The sequence below is a fragment of the Kluyveromyces marxianus genome, chromosome 8 (genome assembly GCF_001417885.1).
Source record: "Kluyveromyces marxianus DMKU3-1042 DNA, complete genome, chromosome 8".
NCBI lineage: Eukaryota > Fungi > Ascomycota > Saccharomycetes > Saccharomycetales > Saccharomycetaceae > Kluyveromyces > Kluyveromyces marxianus.
This window is the reverse complement of record NC_036032.1, coordinates 636189-656513: the sequence shown is the minus strand read 5'-3', so window position 1 is coordinate 656513 and position 20325 is coordinate 636189. Positions and strand designations below refer to the sequence as shown.

The 20325-nt window shown below is 44.4% G+C and overlaps 12 protein-coding genes and 1 non-coding gene across 13 annotated transcripts; 6 read left to right on the top strand and 7 right to left on the bottom strand.

Moving 5' to 3' along the window:
- Window positions 1–753: 753 nt before the first annotated feature.
- CYC8 (transcription regulator CYC8) lies at window positions 754–4167 on the top strand (the record flags this gene model as incomplete). Its single annotated transcript, XM_022822046.1, has 1 exon — window positions 754–4167. The coding sequence occupies one exon, from the start codon at window positions 754–756 to the stop codon at window positions 4165–4167; it is 3414 nt and encodes a 1137-aa protein (XP_022678346.1).
- Window positions 4168–5174: 1007 nt separating this feature from the next.
- YSA1 (ADP-ribose diphosphatase) lies at window positions 5175–5849 on the top strand (the record flags this gene model as incomplete). Its single annotated transcript, XM_022822045.1, has 1 exon — window positions 5175–5849. One exon carries the CDS (start codon window positions 5175–5177, stop codon window positions 5847–5849), a length of 675 nt encoding a protein of 224 aa, XP_022678345.1.
- A 177-nt stretch (window positions 5850–6026) lies between these two features.
- KLMA_R813 lies at window positions 6027–6110 on the bottom strand. Its single transcript has one exon. It is a non-coding gene; the product is annotated as a tRNA-Ser (tRNA).
- Window positions 6111–6325: 215 nt separating this feature from the next.
- On the bottom strand, window positions 6326–7627 carry MED1 (Med1p; the record flags this gene model as incomplete). The annotated part of the gene is made up of 1 exon (XM_022822044.1): window positions 6326–7627. The coding sequence occupies one exon, from the start codon at window positions 7625–7627 to the stop codon at window positions 6326–6328; it is 1302 nt and encodes a 433-aa protein (XP_022678344.1).
- An 847-nt stretch (window positions 7628–8474) lies between these two features.
- On the top strand, window positions 8475–9356 carry SPE3 (spermidine synthase; the record flags this gene model as incomplete). The annotated part of the gene is made up of 1 exon (XM_022822043.1): window positions 8475–9356. The coding sequence occupies one exon, from the start codon at window positions 8475–8477 to the stop codon at window positions 9354–9356; it is 882 nt and encodes a 293-aa protein (XP_022678343.1).
- Window positions 9357–9783: 427 nt separating this feature from the next.
- On the top strand, window positions 9784–11097 carry HOS1 (histone deacetylase; the record flags this gene model as incomplete). The annotated part of the gene is made up of 1 exon (XM_022822042.1): window positions 9784–11097. One exon carries the CDS (start codon window positions 9784–9786, stop codon window positions 11095–11097), a length of 1314 nt encoding a protein of 437 aa, XP_022678342.1.
- ALG1 (chitobiosyldiphosphodolichol beta-1,4 mannosyltransferase) lies at window positions 11088–12635 on the bottom strand (the record flags this gene model as incomplete). Its single annotated transcript, XM_022822041.1, has 1 exon — window positions 11088–12635. One exon carries the CDS (start codon window positions 12633–12635, stop codon window positions 11088–11090), a length of 1548 nt encoding a protein of 515 aa, XP_022678341.1.
- Window positions 12636–13090: 455 nt separating this feature from the next.
- On the top strand, window positions 13091–13534 carry CMD1 (calmodulin; the record flags this gene model as incomplete). The annotated part of the gene is made up of 1 exon (XM_022822039.1): window positions 13091–13534. One exon carries the CDS (start codon window positions 13091–13093, stop codon window positions 13532–13534), a length of 444 nt encoding a protein of 147 aa, XP_022678340.1.
- A 91-nt stretch (window positions 13535–13625) lies between these two features.
- AIM3 (Aim3p) lies at window positions 13626–16316 on the bottom strand (the record flags this gene model as incomplete). Its single annotated transcript, XM_022822038.1, has 1 exon — window positions 13626–16316. The coding sequence occupies one exon, from the start codon at window positions 16314–16316 to the stop codon at window positions 13626–13628; it is 2691 nt and encodes an 896-aa protein (XP_022678339.1).
- A 395-nt stretch (window positions 16317–16711) lies between these two features.
- KLMA_80288 (uncharacterized protein) lies at window positions 16712–17326 on the top strand (the record flags this gene model as incomplete). The annotated part of the gene is made up of 1 exon (XM_022822037.1): window positions 16712–17326. The coding sequence occupies one exon, from the start codon at window positions 16712–16714 to the stop codon at window positions 17324–17326; it is 615 nt and encodes a 204-aa protein (XP_022678338.1).
- A 10-nt stretch (window positions 17327–17336) lies between these two features.
- On the bottom strand, window positions 17337–17924 carry ISA2 (Isa2p; the record flags this gene model as incomplete). Its single annotated transcript, XM_022822036.1, has 1 exon — window positions 17337–17924. The coding sequence occupies one exon, from the start codon at window positions 17922–17924 to the stop codon at window positions 17337–17339; it is 588 nt and encodes a 195-aa protein (XP_022678337.1).
- A 215-nt stretch (window positions 17925–18139) lies between these two features.
- Window positions 18140–19072, bottom strand: UBA3 (NEDD8-activating protein UBA3; the record flags this gene model as incomplete). The annotated part of the gene is made up of 1 exon (XM_022822035.1): window positions 18140–19072. The coding sequence occupies one exon, from the start codon at window positions 19070–19072 to the stop codon at window positions 18140–18142; it is 933 nt and encodes a 310-aa protein (XP_022678336.1).
- A 253-nt stretch (window positions 19073–19325) lies between these two features.
- On the bottom strand, window positions 19326–19898 carry SND3 (Snd3p; the record flags this gene model as incomplete). Its single annotated transcript, XM_022822034.1, has 1 exon — window positions 19326–19898. The coding sequence occupies one exon, from the start codon at window positions 19896–19898 to the stop codon at window positions 19326–19328; it is 573 nt and encodes a 190-aa protein (XP_022678335.1).
- Between the last annotated feature and the right edge of the window lie 427 nt (window positions 19899–20325).

The window sequence follows — 20325 nt, the reverse complement described above, 5'->3', positions numbered from 1 at the left end:
GCGTGCTTCCTTTTTTTTTTTTTTTTTTTCCCATCCATATTCTCTCGTCTCTCGTCTCTCGTTCCTGCACTGCCTGCCGGCGGGTCTACGGGGTGGTCTGGGGATGGGTCTACCGGGGACTCATTTCTGGGTGATAACCCCACAGAAAGGGCGCAGCGTGTCGCTCGAACCTAAAAAGAATTAAAAAAAAAAATTTAAAAAAAAAAATTTAAACAAAAAAAAAAAAAAAAAAAAAAAAAAATTCGTCCTCTTTCATCAGATTCCGTCGAAAAGTAGAAAAACTGGAAAACCAGAAAAATAAAAAAAAATTAAAAAAAAACAACAAACAACAATCACCAATCAACAAGTAACGAACAGAGTGGAGTTTTTGAATTGAGCTGGTGTTAGGTTAGAATAACGGTTTAAGGAACGCTCAGTCACTCAGTTAGTTGGCTTTCACCTATATTATAATTTTTTTTTTTTTTGGATTTCAGGACTCTGGAGTGTGTGTGTGGTGAGAGTTTGAATAATAATCATAATATATATACTACCGCTTTTCCTTTGGACAGGGGTATAGAGGGAAACAAGAAATTACACAACGATACACAGGAGATCTTGTGAGCGAGTTTTAGACGTATTGCACAATTAAGATTGGGAAAGAGACGCGTATAGTATCGGTCTAATCATATTAGTTGGTTGATTCTTTTATTTTTTTTTGGTTTGTTTTCCCAATTCGATTCTGTTTTGTTTTGTCAGTTATAGTAGGTCGATTGGATGTTGAATTCGATGTCAGGGCCAGCAATGGCAGTATCGTTGCAGCAGCAGCAGCAGCAGCAACAACAACAGCAACAGCAGCAACAACAACAACACATGATGCCTGGCTTGCCTCATAATATGAACGGCTCGCAAATGCCGTTGCAGTTGCAGACGCAAGGACAAACACCAGGGCAGGGCCAAAACCAGGGCCAGACGCAGGGCCAGGGCCAGGGCCAGACCACAGGTCAGGACAAGAACGGCTTGGCCCCAGGACAGGACCAGAGCCAGCTTCCAATGGAAGTTCGCGCCCAAGACCTGCTCCCCATGAAACAACCAGCAAAACCACTGGACCCTTTGGCTCAGTCCACAGCAGAAACATGGCTTTCGATCGCGTCGCTAGCAGAAACGTTGGGCGACGCCGACCGTGCCGCAATGGCCTACGATGCCACTCTACAACACAACCCATCCTCGACGAAAGCCCTTACATCGTTGGCCCATCTGTACAGGTCACGTGATATGTTCCAGCGCGCAGCAGAGCTCTACCAGCGCGCGCTCTCGGTGAACCCCGAGATGGGCGACATATGGGCGACGTTGGGTCACTGCTACCTAATGCTAGACGAACTACAAAGCGCGTACGCTGCTTACCAGCAGGCGCTATACCACTTGTCGAACCCAAACATACCGAAGTTGTGGCACGGAATAGGTATCCTTTACGACCGGTACGGGTCCCTCGATTACGCAGAAGAGGCCTTCGCAAAAGTGCTAGAATTAGACCCCCAATTCGAAAAGGCAAACGAGATATACTTCAGGTTAGGTATCATCTACAAGCACCAGGGCAAATGGAACCAGGCTCTCGAGTGTTTCCGCTACATCTTGCCCCAGCCACCGGCCCCATTGCAAGAATGGGACGTGTGGTTCCAGCTAGGAAGCGTCCTCGAATCAATGGGCGAATGGCAGGGCGCAAGAGACGCTTATGAACACATCCTCTCCCAAAATGATCGCCACGCAAAAGTGTTACAACAACTAGGGTGCTTGTACGGTATGAACAACGTTTCCTTCTACGATCCTCAAAAGGCCCTAAATCTGCTATTGAAGTCGTTGGAGATAGACTCTACTGACGCAACTTCATGGTACCATTTAGGTAGAATCCACATGATTAGAAACGATTACACTTCGGCTTACGATGCATTCCAGCAAGCCGTCAACCGTGATTCGAGAAACCCAACTTTCTGGTGCTCTATCGGTGTCTTGTACTATCAAATTGCACAATACCGCGACGCTTTGGACGCTTACACAAGAGCTATCAGATTGAATCCATATATCAGCGAAGTCTGGTACGATCTAGGTACTCTATACGAAACCTGTAATAATCAAGTGAATGACGCCCTCGATGCTTACAAACAGGCTGCAAGATTGGATCCAAATAACATCCATATTAGGGAACGTCTAGATGCATTAACAGCTCAAATAATGAACCAACAGCATCAAGGTAACGATCAACAACAAAAAGCAGATCAACATCAACAAAATACTTTACCATTACCACCCCAATTACACCATCAGCAACAGCAACAGCAGCAGCCACAACAACATCAGTTGTCACACCAACTTGTTCAACAACAACAACAACAACAACAACAACCTGTGATGTTGCAACCAAGCTTAGCAAATAACTCTCAGTTATTCAACCCTCTTAACAAACAATCCAACAGCCAAGATCCTGGTAATGGACAACAATATCACCAACAACCACAGTTCCAGTCAACATCAATGGCACCTGTCTTGCAGCGGAATGAACAACCTCAGCTTCTTCATGTACAACAAGCACAGCAACAGGCTCAGGCACAACAGCTACAGCAAGCACATCAACTTCAACAGGCTCAACAATTACAGCAAGCTCAGGCTCAAGCTCAAGCTCAACAGTTACAACAGGCCCAAGCTCAACAATTACAACAGGCCCAAGCTCAAGCGCAAGCACAAGCACAAGCACAGGCCCAAGCACAAGCACAGGCCCAAGCCCAAGCTCAAGCCCAAGCTCAAGCCCAGGCTCAAGCACAGGCTCAACAAGCTCAGGCTCAAGCTGAAGCTCAAGCTCAGGCTCAACAAGCTCAGGCTCAACAAGCTCAGGCTCAAGCTGAAGCTCAAGCCCAGGCTCAGGCTCAGGCTCAAGCTCAAGCTGAAGCTGAAGCTCAAGCTCAGGCTCAAGCCCAAGCACAAGCGCAAGCTGAAGCGCAGGCCCGTGTTCAAGCGCAAGCTCAAGCGCAAGCCCAAGCAGAGGCTCAACAAGCTCAACAAGCGCAAGCGCAAGCCCAAGCTGAAGCTCTACAATTGCAACAAGCTCAGGCTCAAGCGCAACAAGCCGAAGCCGAAGCTCAAGCTCAAGCTCAAGCCCAACAGCAGCAACCAAATCAACAAACCGAAGAAGCTCAGCAGTTGTCAGCCCAACCACAGGTACCAAATCAACAGTCCTTACCAGCCCAGCCAGTCGCCCAATCGTCCGGCGAATCTAAAATTGAAGAAGGACAAAAACAACAACCTTCTACAACCCAGCAGGTGGCCGTTTCGGAAAACCTCGAAAAAACAATTCCACAGAAAAGACCATTGGAAGGCGGCATGAACACACTTTTCAATGCAATTTCACAGCAAGAGGAACAACAAAAAATACAAAAGGCTGCTGAGGCACAAAACGTTGAGGCAACTTCTTCCTCAACTTCTACCAATCAGACTACAAATTCGGTAAGCAGCTTGATCTCTCCTCCAGAACCTAAGGAACAAGTGAATGAAACGGCTCCCGCTGACAGCAAAGATGATAATAGTTCTGCGGTGACTCAAACTGAAGATGCAAAAATTGGTCTATCTACCTCGGAGACTCCGGTAACTAACGAAGTCACTCAAGAAGCACAAACTTCTGAAAAGTCCTCGGAAACAGCATCTGCAAGCGAGACAAAGCAGATACAAGATCCATCTGTGCTATCACCAGCAGGAACAAAAGAACCAAGTTCAACTGACATAGAAGAAAAGAAGGTTGAATCGAATGAAAATAGTACAAATTCCAATGCTCAAACTTCTGAAAACGAGGAGAAGAAAAATGAAGCGGAAATAACAACGAATAGTAAAGACGAATTTAATGTCGATACGTCGAAGAACATCGTTGATAATAATACTGTTACTACTAGTACCGATAGTATAACTAAAAACGAATCTGAAATGGACAGTCAAGATGAACCAGCCTTGAAGAAACAAAAAGTTGATACCGAAGAGACCGTGATTAAGCCAAGTGCAGACGCTATCGAAATTATTAAGGAACAAGAAAAGCTGCGCCAAGAAGAGGAGAATGAGAAGTTGGATAAAGAGGATAAGACTGTTGAGCCTAGTATTCCTAAAGAAAAGGTTATAAGGCAAGTCGAAGAAGATGAAGATTACGACGATTGAATGTATTGACTTTCAAAGGAATGCACTTTATCAATGCATCACGCCGTAAAAATGCAGCATATATGGATTTTAATCTGCAGCATTAAAAAAAGCTTTTCAAAATCGACATTGAATTGTCCTAAAAGGCAATCGTTGTAAATATTATATTATATTATATTATATCATACGTGTTAGATATATGTATCCTAGGTGGATGTCGTTCTCACGCTTTTGAAGAAAATAGAGTGAAAAGGCTATCTGATTTACTTCGCCCTATGAATAACGTACATGTACGCACTATATAAACCTCAATATCCTTATTAGCGAGGTGCCAATGCTCAAACTTCTATAATATCATTTAAGAATGATTTGATTAACTCTAAAATCTCCGTTTTTGTTTGGTCGTTGACCATATCAAGAGCTCTAGGCTCTACTTTGTTTAGAATCTCCACAAAATTTGTACTATCGCTTTTATTCATCTCTTCTCGGGTCATTTGCTGAACCTTGTCGATCCAACCATCATCCAATAGTAACTGGTTCAATTGATTTGATATCCTGTATATAATAACATATATGGTTTGCTAATTGGTTAGTAAAGTAGTCAATAATATATTGATCCAGAAGCTAAATTTGCCCCCTTAAGAAGTATCATAGACATACCCCTCGTATTGACCAGACTGGACTAAAGCCTGCTGAATTTGTGCTTTTATCTTTTTAGAATCATGATCCTCCATCGTCTGATACCAAAAATTACAATTCGATTTGAACCTATGAGACACCTCAAGCCCGAACAGAATTGTTGATGAGGTAAAAGTCTCGTCAATTGCAAGTTTTCCCCTGTTTCAAAACTGATGTGGACAAGTACTCTTCCTCTTTTCAGGTCATAAACATCAATATTCACTTCTGTATTAATGATTTCTTTGTCTTTTCATGTAATAAAACCGCAGAAAGTACGAAGGTTAGACTTAAACACTTAGAAATTAAGAGAGAGGAACGGGAAGAAAGAATAGAAAAGAGGAACATTCTTGATGTACAAATCCCGTGTACTTCAATTGATAACCAGAAGAACATTCAACATGAGTAAGAATAAGCCTGAGCTCGCAAAGTTACTTTCGTCTAGACCTGTTACGAATACAGAGGAATGCAAATGGATTGGCTTAACAAAGCTAACCTACCAGGACCCCAACGGTAAGACCAGGGAATGGGATAGTGCTATTAGAATGACGAGGAGCGAGGGAGGTGTCGATGGTGTTGGAATCCTAGCTATTTTGAGGTTTAAAGACAAGCCTGACGAAATCTTATTGCAGAAGCAATTTAGACCCCCAGTGGAAGGTGTGTGTATTGAGATGCCAGCCGGTTTAATTGACGGAGGCGAGGACATTGAAACGGCAGCAATGCGTGAATTAAGGGAGGAGACAGGTTACGTAGGTAAAATTCTACATTCCTCACCAGTTATCTTCAATGATCCAGGCTTCACCAACACTAACCTCTCTTTGGTCACTGTTCTGGTAGACATGTCTCTACCAGAAAATCAGAACCCGGTTACAGAACTTGAAGAGAATGAATTTATTGAGTGCTTTTCAGTGCCACTAGCATCTATGGCTGATGAGTTGGCTAAGCTAGACAAAGAAGGGTACAAACTCGATGCAAGGGTCCAAAATGTCGCACTCGGTATCAAGATCGCGCAAGACTTCAGATTGTAGCTTTAAATAACAACTACATATATTGTATAACGAGAATATGAAATACAAGAGGTTTTACACAATATATGTTGCAGTAAGATGACTAGTAGCAACACTCTCTCCAGTGGCATTCACCGTTCCTGACACTATTAAAAGAGAACTGAATTAAAAAAAGGTAGTTCAAATAAAAAAAAAATAACGACACCAGCAGGATTTGAACCAGCGCGGGCAGAGCCCAACAGATTTCAAGTCTGTCGCCTTAACCACTCGGCCATAGTGCCAATTTTTCTAATTTTTGGGGAGACGTCTATACATACTGCACCAATTGATGATAATATTGGTTACTCAAACCATCGACGACCAAGTGCATTGCCTAAAAAGATTAATATATATACCACGTTTTTTCGAATGGGAAGGTAGGAAAGAAGAGATGTTTAATACCTATTTATCATATTTTATCATTACTATTTGATACTAGCACAAGGTTCGGCTTTGCGTTACAGAAGTTTCGATTTTAGAAACTCTATCACTGATACCCATGTTTCTTGACTATCGTCTTGGTAACTGCATTTTTGTGTCTTCCCTACACATATGTATTCCTCATTAAGTGTGATGCATACGAGTTTGTTGTTATCATCGTTATCTATATCCATCATATCGTCTCCTTCTGTATCGGATACGGCAGGCTGGTCCATAATCTCTTTCAAAGTGAACTGAGATATTCCAGAGTCTCTTAACATCATCGATTCCGACATGCTTGGCTTTCTGTTGCCCATGATACTTGATCTTCGTCTTGGCTTAGCTTGCATTGTTCCCGAATTACCAGCGTTCAGTGCGTTGCCACTGGAAGAAGGATCTAGCGTTATGGCTTTCAACATCTCTTCCAATACAAGCTTATGCCATAAGTACCATTTTAAGAAATCCGGAAGCAAAGAGATATCCTCATTGGATATTCTAAAGGTATCCATTAGTAGCAACTCTGAGGTGAGTTCGTTTTGCAACTTCACTGAATTCTTTAGTTGTGGTTGTTGTGGAATGGCAAAAGTTTTCAGCGGTGTACTGTTGTCGACTCGTAGTTCTTGAGTTATCCAAGTCTCGGGGAACCCAATGACATCTGCAAACTTCAAAACAAGATTTATTCCTTGAGTTGAAGCATCAGAGGATTCATTGACCCATTCCTTCAATTTTGGATCGTAGATGTATTCGTAAAATGGACTATCGGAGTTCGGTGCTCGTTCCAAACATACTGTACCGATAGCGTTCTCTCCATTTGCATCATATATCACTATACCAAACGTAGAGTTTTCGTTGACTTTCACTTGAAACGGCAGATGTTGGTCCTGTAAGTAGTCTTGTAACATCTTCGGCAAATCACTGTAATATTTGAAAAGGTCAAGGCTGGTGTGACCTGATTCGATGTCGATGTTCGAGAAAGAATCCAAAAAGACAAGGAAGTTCAAGTTGTGATGGAAAGCTTTCAAATCCTGAACGTTCGACAACGAGGTTAGGAGAATATTCTCGCCTTGCTCGTTGAAATAATTGAATTTATCGAAATTCGATGCCAAAACCAGTTTCACGTCCAAAATAGTTTCCATCTCATTCTCATAATCAATGTCTATGACAACAATATTGGACGCTATCGAAAGCCGGGATTTGTTAGTGTCAACTTGATCTACAAACGACTCTAACCCTAGCGTCTGGCAAAGCTTTATCACATTTGATAATGTACGATTGCCCGGCTTGTAGTTTAGCAACATTTGAATCATCTCATTCAGAGTCTCCACGAAAGTATCTGACATTTTTTCGAGCCCACAATATACACAGATAACACCACGAAATAACTGCACTCAATTCGTTGCGGTCCAGCCCTTGTTTGATGCCAAGTCCCCTCCAAAACGCCAGCGTAATTCATCCATTAATCTCACCCACTGGTGCAAAACTATGCGATTATATAAAGCTGTATAGACAAAAACAGAGAACTAGCTTTTCTCAAATCTCTGATGGGCTGAAATAATCGTTACCCGGTGTACACGTGACTCCGATTTATACCATTCTTGTACCACCCACACACCACACCAGTGCCCCACCTCCAGATCGACATCTGTGTAATTGTATTTGTATGCGCGTGTATGTTAGCTACACAGAGATGACTGCATGCTTTACGAGCTGAAGCAATGGTTGTCCAGTCAATTGGTTCAAGGCACAAACCCTGGCCACTGGAAATCCCGACACCTCTTGATGCGACTCCCCTGTGCTTCTCCAGCCCTATATAGCAGATTAATAGTCGGTAAATAAGAAGAACGGCCACGCTTACAATGCCCTAGATAGGAAATGGGCTGCAAACGCTATCGATGAGGCAAAAGAGGGTCTTTAATTTGTGACAGAATTCTCTGCTTTGCATGCCATTTGTATGCATCTTTTCCTTTCCAATTTTTTTTTTTTTTTTTTTTTTGAAAAGTTTCGATGAGCAAAAATTGTATATAAATAAGATAATTCCGATATGCTTAAAAGGAGGAGGAGTAGATGTTGTTTAATTCATATGTCAATGCAGTTTATCTTAACGATTTATTGGACTAGACTTGATCAATTAGTGTTTGACTAACCAACCAAGGTAAAAAAACAACAAAAAACAATCGTAGAATTGACATGTCAGAACTAACTCATCCTACTATTGTAGATGGCTGGTTTAGAGAAATCTCTGATACCATGTGGCCAGGCCAAGCCATGACTTTGCGCGTGGAAAAAATCTTGCACCATGAGAAATCCAAGTACCAGGATGTTTTGGTTTTCAAGTCCACCGATTACGGTAACGTTTTGGTGCTAGACAATGTGATCCAAGTCACGGAACGTGATGAGTTCTCTTACCAAGAAATGATTGCACACTTGGCTTTAAACTCTCACCCAAACCCAAAGAAGGTTTTGGTCATTGGAGGTGGTGACGGTGGTGTGTTGAGAGAAATTGTCAAGCACGAATCTGTCGAGGAAGCTTGGTTGTGTGACATTGACGAGGCTGTTATCAGAGTTTCCAAGGAATACTTGCCTGAGATGGCCAAGTCGTACTCTCATCCAAAGGTCAAGACCCACATTGGTGACGGTTTCCAATTCTTGAGAGACTACCAAAACACCTTTGACGTCATTATCACAGACTCTTCCGATCCAGAAGGTCCAGCTGCCTCTCTTTTCCAACAATCCTACTTCGAATTGTTGAGCAGTGCATTGACTGAGAAGGGTGTCATCTCCACTCAAGCTGAAAGTATGTGGATTCACTTGCCAATTATCAAAGACTTGAAGAAGGCCTGTAAGGAGGTTTTCCCATCAGTCGGATACGCCTTCACTACCATTCCTACCTACCCAACTGGTCAAATCGGGTTCATGGTTTGCTCCAAGGACCCTAACGTTGACGTCACCAAGCCATTAAGATCCATTTCCGACGAAGAAGAGGACTCAAGATACCGTTACTACAACAAGAAGGTCCACGAAGCCGCTTTCGTGCTACCTACTTGGGTTGCAAAGGAATTGGACCTGTGACACTATGAACAACCCTTTCTAGAGCGGTTTCTACCCACCTAGTTATAAAATAACAGGCAGAAGAAACCGTTCTATATTTTTTTGTTCATAATGATTCTTAATCTTTTATTCCTTTACTTCTAAAACGGTACCAATTATCAATGGCTATTGTATTGCAAAAGAAATACCCACTAAGGTACCCATTATTTGCTTCTTCCATACTTCTAGTACTATATTAATAAACAATTTTTTTTTTTTTTACTATTCTTTTGCTTCATGGTTTAATAGCTTACTCTTTTCTACATATTGTATATAGTCTGCATACTACTGCTGTTCTACTATGATCATACAAAAAAAACACACCAATAGAGACACACCTCGAACATCAATCAACTGTTAAATGCTCAAAGAGCCCTTTGAGTTGAGCATAAGAGAGATCTAAGCACAGATGAAATTCTTCATCTGTACATCCGCCTTTCAAAGTCAAGTGGCCGATCTGTTGCCCTGTAACAATGGACAGAAGTCTCAATTGATCTACACTTTGTTACGTTCATACAAGTTACTCGAACATTTCAATGATGTCATAGGAACATCGCTTGCAGGTATCGAAGATATGAAAAGGTTTCACTCTGAGAAATACTTGAAACTCATACTGAATCAGGACTACTCAATTGATGATCAAGATTCGAACCCTGTGCTACAACTGGCAGATATTGCTAGAAGATTTTACCAGAATTCAGGAACCGATGTCGAAGAACACTGGTTTGACAACGAGCACGATTTGTACAGGTACTACGCCGCCTCATTTGTAGGGGAATCAGACGAGGATTCAAAAGAAGAATACTTAGAAGAAGTGGACTCAGAGCTACTTGAAAAATATGGACTTCAGCATGACTGTCCCTTATTCCCGTATCTGTCAATGTATGTCCAGGTCATCACTGGCGCCACATTATCTTTATTACAATTCACACAACGAGAGGTACCGTCAATTGCTATTAATTGGGATGGAGGACGACATCATGCTCTGAAGGAATATGCCAGTGGTTTTTGTTACGTGAACGATATTGTGCTGCTAATACAGAGTTTACGAAGGAAAGGTTGGAATAAAGTCACTTACGTTGATTTTGATCTACACCATGGAGATGGTGTCGCGAAGGCACTACAATTCTCCAAGAACATCCAAACAATATCTGTGCATCTTTACGAGTCGGGATTTTTCCCGGGGACAGGCTCACTAAACGAAACACGGAATGCCAAGGAGATGGTTAATGTTCCGGTATTACATGGGATGGACGACGAATACCTGAAAGAGTTGATGTGCAAAATAGTGAACCCACTGGTGGAATCATTCGATGCGGATTGTATTGTGATACAATGCGGTGCAGATGGACTTGGCGGGGATAAATACAATGAATGGCAATTGACCATCGGTGGCCTGACGCAGGCTATAATTTCGGTGATGAGATTGTTCAAACATAAGCAGATATTCCTACTTGGAGGTGGCGGTTACAATCCGCTGCTCGTGGCAAGATTTTACACATTTTTAACAGCCAAAGTTCTTGAAACCTTTGGAGATATACCATGTGCAATTGATGAAAATGACGAGGATTTACTAATAAGAGATCATGAATTCATTGAACTATATGAAAAGGAAAACTATAGATATTGGTCGTACGATAATGAGGGTGAACTTAAGAGGGGATTAAGAAATGACAACAAAAAAAGTTATGTACAAGAATTGAAAGAATTCTATCACTTGTGAATGATTTTTAGTTGGCTGAGGGCGGATTCCCAACTCTGTTCCCACCTACTCTTGCTTTCTTGGAGCGCACCTTCTTTAATTTGCTTCTGAACTTTTTCGTCTTTGACTGCGAAAATGAGGGCTTCATGTAGTTCTCTTCTATCAGCAAACTTCAACCCGTTGACGTTTTGTTGGACCAATTCGTCGAGCACCGGGTAGTTCATACAGATAACTGGGAGTCCCGAACCGAACATATCGAGGATTTTCATGGGCAAGTCGAGTCCAGAGCTAGAAGTATGTAGCGACACTCCGTAGTCACATAAACGTAGCAATTTCGGATAATCTTCTGAGCTCAACCACACAAACTCGATGTGGACGCGGTCCCACTTGTAGTCTTCCACTTGCTTGACGATTTTGTCCTTCATGGGGCCCTTACCTGTGATAAAGCACAAAATACGGGGCAAAGTGTGATCGAACTTGCGGTACGAGTTCTCGTAAATCTTTAGTGCGCCAATGAGCACCGATATGTCTTCATCTGGCGTGAAAGACGTTGACGTGACGAATATCTTGTCCTTAGCCGGGTCGAACTCAGGAGGAACGAGCTTCTCAATGAAGGGCTCCCTGAGCAGTTCTGCACGGGCCTCGACACCATCGCCATCTTTAAGCGGCCTGAACTGCGACCCAGGCCTATCGTACAACACAGCAATCTTGGAAGCATTTATCCCGAACTTGCTAATCAAATACGTGCGCATCGCCGCAGTAACCGTGAGATGGTAATTGGCAAACCTGCTGAACACCCGCTCGATCACGTACGCCACAACGTACAACGGATGCCAGAAGTTCCCATTGAACTTCATCTGCAAGATTGAGTACCCCAAATTGTGCCAGTCGATGATCAACTTCGCTCTCGTGAACGTCTTCACAACAACAGCGATGGGCAAAACAGGAATAGTGGGCGGATTCTGCAGCAAAATATAGTCCACACCGCGCATCTCCCAAAACATCAGACACAACTGCACCCCCTGCACAAGCGCCTTCCCAATTAGCCCGCCCCTGAACGTGCTGCACTTCTTCAAAGCATGCAACTCGATCGCATCCTCCGCCAAAATGTCCTTCGGAATATCTGAATCAACGTACCCACACAGCTCCACTTGGAACCCAGCCTCGCTGAAACTCCGCGCATGGTACAGGATACGTGGCGAATGGCCCAAATCCCCAAGCACAAGAATCATAATCCGCTTCTTCGTGCTTTTGCCCGCATAAAACAAATAAGGTTGCACCACATACACTACAAAGGGTGTAGCCACATACACCGCTAGCAGCCACCACACCCACCGTGGAACACTCTCAAAATACAACCAGCTCATATCTGCTCCGATACTGCTACCATACGATACCGAAACTTGCCAGACCTGCCAGACCTGCCAATATAATGTACACTTAGCTGTAGTTCCAGTACTACTTCCAGTATTAGTTTGAGCATTATATTTCACTGGTACAGCTTGGAGCGTTTTTTTTTTTTTTTTTTTTTTTTTTTTAAATTTTTCAGATCGGATCATTTCAGGTCATGTGACTCGTGACTCGTGACTATCACGTGAAAGCCCGGGTAACGGATAGCACAGGCGAGCGAATGAATGGAAATAGTAGCTGTTTCAAGCCTGTTTGGGACAGGGTCGGGAGGGCAAAAGGGCGCCCTGGGCGCCCTGGGCCGCCGTGCGAGGGTGCGACGTGGAGCATGGCCCAGGCCTCAGGCCTGGGCATGCTCCTGGCCGGAGAACGAAGCGGGAACCGGCGGTTTCAGGCGTGTTCCCCCCCCCACAAAATACGCCTTTTCACACGGTATTTTCGAGTTATTTTCGTTGTTTATTTGCTGTTTACCATTGGGAAATGAAAAGAAGGCCAAAAGTTTATAACAACTAAACTACATTACACATTGAATCATGAGAAAAGGGATAGAAAGGAAAGGAGATTAGGGGCATTAAAGGGCTGATTTGGACATATAGATATAGAGGAGATGTCGCAAAATTTGACTGAGGAACAGATTGCTGAGTTTAAGGAGGCGTTTGCGCTTTTTGACAAGGATAACAGCGGGTCTATATCTGCTAGCGAGCTAGCCACTGTGATGAGATCGTTGGGTCTTTCGCCCAGCGAGGCTGAGGTAGCCGACTTGATGAATGAGATTGATGTTGACGGCAACCATGCGATTGAGTTCAGTGAGTTTTTGGCGTTGATGTCGAGACAGTTGAAGACTAACGACTCTGAGCAGGAGTTGTTGGAGGCGTTCAAGGTGTTTGACAAGAACGGGGACGGGTTGATCTCAGCGGCCGAGTTGAAGCATGTGTTGACTTCTATTGGTGAGAAATTGACGGATGCGGAAGTAGATGAGATGTTGAAGGAGGTGAGCGATGGTTCAGGCGAGATCAACATCAAGCAATTCGCTGCGCTTTTATCGAAATAGTGTGTGTACCAACCAGCTATTATTATTATATATATAGTAAGTTTAATATATAAGTCGAAAAAAATTAAAATAAACAATACCAATATCAATACTAATACTTGTGGATATGGTCGTTCTGCGCTGGTACCGCTTTTTTCAGGTACGTTTTGAATGAGTTCATGTCATCGTCGGAGTCTGGGTCCTCGGTAGTGGCACTGGCACTAGCACTAGCACTGGCACCAGTAGTACTAGGAGTATCTAAAAACGTAGTACTCATCCTAGAGAGACTCGACTTTTTTGCTGGAACCGGAGGAGGTCCATTGGTCGAGGTTCGTAGCGAATCCTTCTTCTTGGGGACGACCGGTGGTGCCTTTTTCCCTGTCTTTTTCGAAGCCGGAGTTGGACCAGCACCTTCTGGACCGCCTCTTGCTTGGAGCGCCTGCTCCAAATCATCATACACCGGTGGAATGGACTCAATGGTAGAGTATCTTGGCAGAGGTTCAAACGTCCTGCTTGGTAATTGTGGTGCTGGCGCTGGTGCTGGTGCTGGTGCTGAATTTTGGGTCGTGTGTCTTCTTGGGAGGGCAGGGTTCTGGGTGGTTGTCGTGTTTGGTTGCCTGAATGACCCACTCGACGCACTGCTAGTAGTGCTGACGCTAGCAGAGGGCGAGGGTGCGCGTCTGTATGGCTTCGGTGGTGGTGCAAATCCTACATCAACGTTGGAATTATACACACCAGCTGCCGAATTGGCAGGAGTGGCCTCAGTTGCCGGAGTTGCCGGAGTTGCTGGAGTTGCCGGAGTTGCCGGTGTGGCTGGAGTTGCTGGGGTTGCACCAACTGCAGGCATTGCAGACGTCCTGGTGGCAGTGGGAGGTTCGGCCACAGATCTATGTGGTTTGGGTGGTGGTGCAAATCCAACCTCCACATTGGAATTGTAAGCGCCAGCGGCACCACCTCTAGCACCTGCTCCAGCACCATTTTTAGCACTTGTAGAATTAACTTCTGAGCTACGACCTGGAACAGGTGGTGGTGGGCCTCTGCTGCTCCCAGCAGTAGGTTGCTGTTGCTGTTCTACAGCTCTGTGAGGTTTTGGTGGAGGCGCAAAGCCAACTTCCACATTTGAATTGTAAGCACCTAGAACAGCAGCCTTTGGTGCGTTTTCATTCGATTTATTTACTCCAGTTGACCTATACGTCGGACCTTGCGATATCTTAGGTTTGGATGGCACTGCAGGAGGAACTTTCCCCGATGAACTGTGCTGTCCAGAATTTTGTTGTGATAAAGTTGATGAGGATGTTGGTTTTGGAGGAGGTGGGAATGAAACACTGCTTGCATGATATACTCCAGCAATACCCTCGGTTGGCTTCTTTTCATCATTGTCTGGGCCTCTAGTTTGACTGGAATGGTATGAACTCACACCTGGTGACGATGACTTCCCTCTTTCCAAAACTGATGCATCTCTGGATGAGCTTTGTAAACTTGAAGACGTAGATCTATCCCTATGGAGCGGAGGTGGTAGATTCACAGCTTCTGGATTAACTTGAGGTAGTTCAATTTTCTCCTTTTCTTTACGTTCCTCGGGATCCATCCACACGTAAGGTTTTACCGTTATGGAGGAAGGAGTTGAAGACGATGATATATTGTTCGGCTGAGCATAGTTTCCTCCCATAACTGGATCCGAATCTGGTTTGTTGGAAAGATTTGGCCTAGCTGCAACCATGGAAGGAGATTGTTGCATTACTGGTTGATGAGATTGCTGTGGTTGGACAGCCTGAGGTTGATACATTTGCTGGTATGCACCTTGCTGTTGATTATAGTATTGCTGAGTTTCCGGCTGTCCTGACGAAAGTTGATACTCTGGAGGTGGTTGTTGCTGGAACTGCATGGCAATTGGTTGTGGTTGGAACGCTTTCTGCTCGTAGTACATTTGAGCTTGGTTGGTGCCGTCATTTACCTGGTAGTTTCTTGCAGGAAGTTGTTGCTGTGGCGCCTGGGGAGCGGGAGGCGCTGGAGGCGCTTGTGGTGCCGCAGGTGCTGGTGGTTCTGGTGGTGCTGCAAGTGCTGCAGGTGCCTGTCCAGTTTGGTAGCCATATGAGGGTTGTCCAGGCTGTGGAGGCTGTGGAGGCTGTGGAGGCTGGGGTGGTTGTGGAGGTTGACTACCAAATAGAGACGGTCCCTGAGGTCCTTGCGGACCCTGAGGCCCTTGTGGGCCTTGTGGAGCCTGGTAACCATATGAAGGTTGAGGAGGTTGAGGAGGTTGAGGAGGTTGTGGAGGTTGGTTACCGTATAAAGACGGTCCCTGGGGTCCTTGAGGTCCTTGAGGTCCTTGAGGTCCCTGAGGAGCTTGGTTATAGTATGTAGGTTGTGGTTGCGGAGGCTGTGGCAGCGGTGACCTCTGGTAGGAATACTGTTGGTTGGGCATGGTCTGAGCCGATGCGTGGTTTTGTCCCGTAGCCACTGGAGAACTCTGATACACTATAGGCGCATCCACAGCTTCAACAACGTTCCCATCAGCAGATATCTGTTTCTGGCCAGCTCTCAGCGGTGGTGGTGGAAAGCTACTAGGATCCTTTACAGAAGAAGACATCGAACTTGTTGAATCACCGTAATATTCTGAATCCGAACCAGTTCCGTTGCTATTACCGTGCCCGTTCTTCCTTCTTGCCTGTGAATTCTTGTACTGAGTCTTACCGGCCTGATACCCAGCCTTTGCAACAACTTTCGTCCCTTTATAACTATATTTACCAGCAGTAGCTAAGCCGGATACTATAGTTCCCTTATTATTCTCCCAAAAGTTACTCATTCACTAATACGAAATTTACTCTTTGGAATAGCTAATGAACTGTATCAAATACTTGTTTCGATTGGTTGAAATACTGATGTCCTTAATTCCTTCAATTGTTACGACTAATAGTGATAATAACGAATAATAGAGTCCCTTTTCACTCTATCTATCTCTCATAAAAAGGCTTGGCTTTGTTCATCGGAAACCTTTTCGAAAGCACTTTCTTAAATATTTCATATAGGTAAAAACGCATTGAATATGGAAAGATCAACCATCCATCAACAGAATAGGGGAAGATTTTATAGATCTTGGATCCAAAGGGGAGCCATTGACGTTCCAAAATGCATACCGAACTTGCAGATTGAATAGCTTACTTGAATTCCTTGGCTTAATTTTTTTTTTACTATCTCAGAATGAGCTACTCAGAACGATGGTATTTCTACGATTCCCCAGATGGTATGCGTATTGACACATTGGACGATGACCTTCGAGTATTTTGCACGGTAGAAGTGGCTGATTACAACGGGATCCAGGGTATCTGGGTAACTGATGAGTCCAATGAAGAAATCAAGATGTTTTTGAGCGAATTGGTGTGCTGTGGCACGACAAGGGACGACAATCGCATCACGAAAGTTTTGAGCAAGCACAAGGTGTTTCTGGTACCGCATGTGTTCCGGAATGATGAGATATACGATCTAATACCCAGACTAGCACCATTGGATTCAGAAATTTTGAAGGTGGACTATTCTGTGAGCGAAACACGGTTGTTAAACCAATTTCAAATTGAAATCAGGCCAGGCGATTTCCCAGAGGGCCAGGGTTCATTGCCAAGGCTTTTGTCCGAAAAGTTTGGGATCGTGGATACGCTGCCGATAAAAGCGGTATCCGTTGCATCGCAGAGAACTACGTTAACTCCTATGCATCTCGAGCAACCCGGACCCTCGTCTTCATCATCAAGAGCAGCTGGTTGTCTTGTCGTATTAGAATATTTATTTACACATACATCTTCTCTACATCATCATAAATAGAAGTGCGTTTTCATAACGCTTGTTCGTCCAATCCAAAACTACTGCCACAGCCGCAACTACTGGTCATATTACCACCTGTGATTTTGAATGTCGATCCAATCAACTCCGTAGTGTACGTAAGTGTAGTGTTGTTTAAAATCTTCAACGATTGCTCATCGATCACCACTTGTGCGTTGGAATCGGGCAAAACGTATACTATGTCTTTCACATCATCAAAATCGTCTTCCAGATCATCGTCGTTCTGGTTTTCCGAGGCTCCTTCAGCTTCCTCTACTCCTTTCTTATCACTCTCTGGCACAAGCTTTAGATTGTACTGGAATCCGTGGCATCCACCAGATTCCACAGTGACCCTGAGAATCTCATGGCTCGTCTTGTATATGTCTGCCAATCGGTTTGCGGCTCGGTTGGTTATGCTGAAATGCAGGTCCGGTACCGCATTTATGATCTTTGCAGGCTTGATTGGAGAGTCCATGGAGGATTGCCAGCGCACAACGTTAATTGATCTTGGGGTTCCCGAAACCCGGGAAACGCCATATCTAAGGGGCACAGCACCAAGCGTGCCTCTGCATCTTGCGAACAACCTCGACCCTAGCATCATGACCCTAAGTCCTTGGTCCTGTTCCTCTCTTATTCCCCTGTTCTCTCTTTGACTAATGCAGACGGGGTTTTTGTCATCATAAGAGAGAGAGAGATGAGTTATAATAATATTACAATTACAATTACAATTACAAGATCAAGATCAAGAACAATAACAATTTTATATGAGAGTGACCATTGAGAAATGTATATATGTATGTATACCTATATGTATATCTATGCTGTCATACAGCATACTGAGCATTGGGGGTCTCTCTCGTGTCTGTAAGAGAACATGGTTGCTCCGGCTTCTGCGTTGTACATCGTGAATGTGGGGCAGGTTTGTATATCGATTATATCTGTTAGTAGTTCTATAGCGAGTTTGCAGCATTGTCCGGCAATGATGGCATTTGTGGTCGTGACGCTTGGGATTATTGATTTGAGCACTCCGAGTACGAATCTGGGGGAGAGTTCCGAGTGATCGATGTTGAACTGTTGGGCTCTTTGTAAGGCTTGTTCGTACAACCAGTCCAGGTCTTCGGAGTTGTCCAAGTCGTGTGGTCTGTTGAAATGGCGGGGCCAAAGGATGATGGAAGCGTATTGGACGCAGTGTGCGATGGATCTTGGGTTTGAGGCTAGCGTGCAGAGCGGATACGTGTCTGTGTGTTGGGGCAAAGTAGTTAGGGAGCACTCGTAGCAAGCGGTGAAACCTGGGACGATCAATTTGCAATTGCCCATGAGACCCTCAGTGGCGCCGTCGATGAACGGTATCAAAGTTTTGTAGTTTGACTTGAGGGCGAGTTCGTGCAGTTTGTAGTTCATCCAGCGCCTTGCTTCTATGGAATCGAGGCCCGAGATGACTATGTCGAATTGAGCGATAAAATCGTCTTGGAACGAGGTGAGGTCCTGGTTATGGCCCACGACATGGACTGGTCGAGGCAGTTTGTTTTGGTTGCTGAGGTTGTTGATGGCGGAAGCGGCGACGTGGGCCTTTGGTTTGCCGATATCTGCGTCTGTGAAGAGGAATTGGCGGTTCAAGTTGGTCAACTCGATGGTGTCCATGTCTACGATGTGGAGGAGCGGTATGCCAAAGAGGGCCAAAGTCTTTACGATTTCGCACCCGAGCCCGCCGGCTCCTAGGATAAGGATCTTGACGTTGTCTAGGCTCATTGGGGGAGGGGGTGATGCTATTGCTGGGGGGGGATATTTCTGCTAGATTAGGCCACCACCCTAGCCGTTCGTTTCGCTTTACAATATAGATAGATAGAGTTTATAATTTTATCACAGACATATGGATACGATACAAGTGCCTATCCTATACAGAGAGAAACCTATAGAGAGGGCCATGCGGTAGTGTATATATATATAAGGCTATTTAAAGACACTAAGTAAGTAAAGGAATGGGGGAGGGAAAAAGAGAAATCTACTCTGCCTTGACACCACCCTTGCCGGCCTTTTCTGCGGTTTCGATGGACTTCTTGTCGGTCTTTGGGTCGGAACCACCGGTGGCAGCACCGAACATGGATGGGGCCTTGAATGGTCTCTTCAAGTCGCCGGTGGCAGGCTTGTTGAAGACGTGGATCTGGACCTCGTTGTGTTCCAAGGCGGACTTGACTGGGGACACGATTTGCATGAACAATGGGTTGGTGTACTTCATGTACAAGTGCATGAAACCCATCATGGCGAGACCGGTGTAGATGGACTTGATGGCAGAGTCGATTTGTTGCAAGTCGTAGTCGCGCACGGTGGTGACTTCGAGTTTTTCTTCGGTTTGGCCACCCAATGGGTTTGGAGGAGTGACGTATTTCAAGGTGGTCAAGTCGTTCTTCTTGACGATTTGGGCTCTAGCGTACGAGTAGATGGACCAGGTGATGACGACGGATGCGACGTAGGCGATACGCACGTACAGTATGATGGTTGGGTCTTCCATGTCCAAACGACGGGAGATTTGCATCATGATCAACATGATGGCTAGATTTGTAATTTGAGCGTTCATGATGGGAGGAGTACTAGCTAGCTTGCTTGCTGGGATGAGCTTTCGATAATTGGCCAGTTAAACAACACACAATTGTTTCCGCAAGAAGCCAGAAATGGGGGGAAAAATCTGGGTAGAATATGTACAAAATCTGTACAAAATTTGTACAAAATCTGTTATAATAATTATGCTAGGTGGCAGGAAGGAACGGTGAAATATTGAAATATTGAAATATGAAATATGAAATATATCTACTAGTACAGGTTTTTGTCGAGATTTCCATTCCATCCAGTTGGAAAGTGAAAAATGAAAAATGAAAAATTTAAAAAAAAAAAAAAAAAAAAATTACAAGGGCGGGTAACACAGCGGCGATAAACACGTTTCCTCCGTTTCCTTGGGCCTCCTCCGTCTCGCTGATCTGGTGGCAAGAGTGATATGGAACCCAATG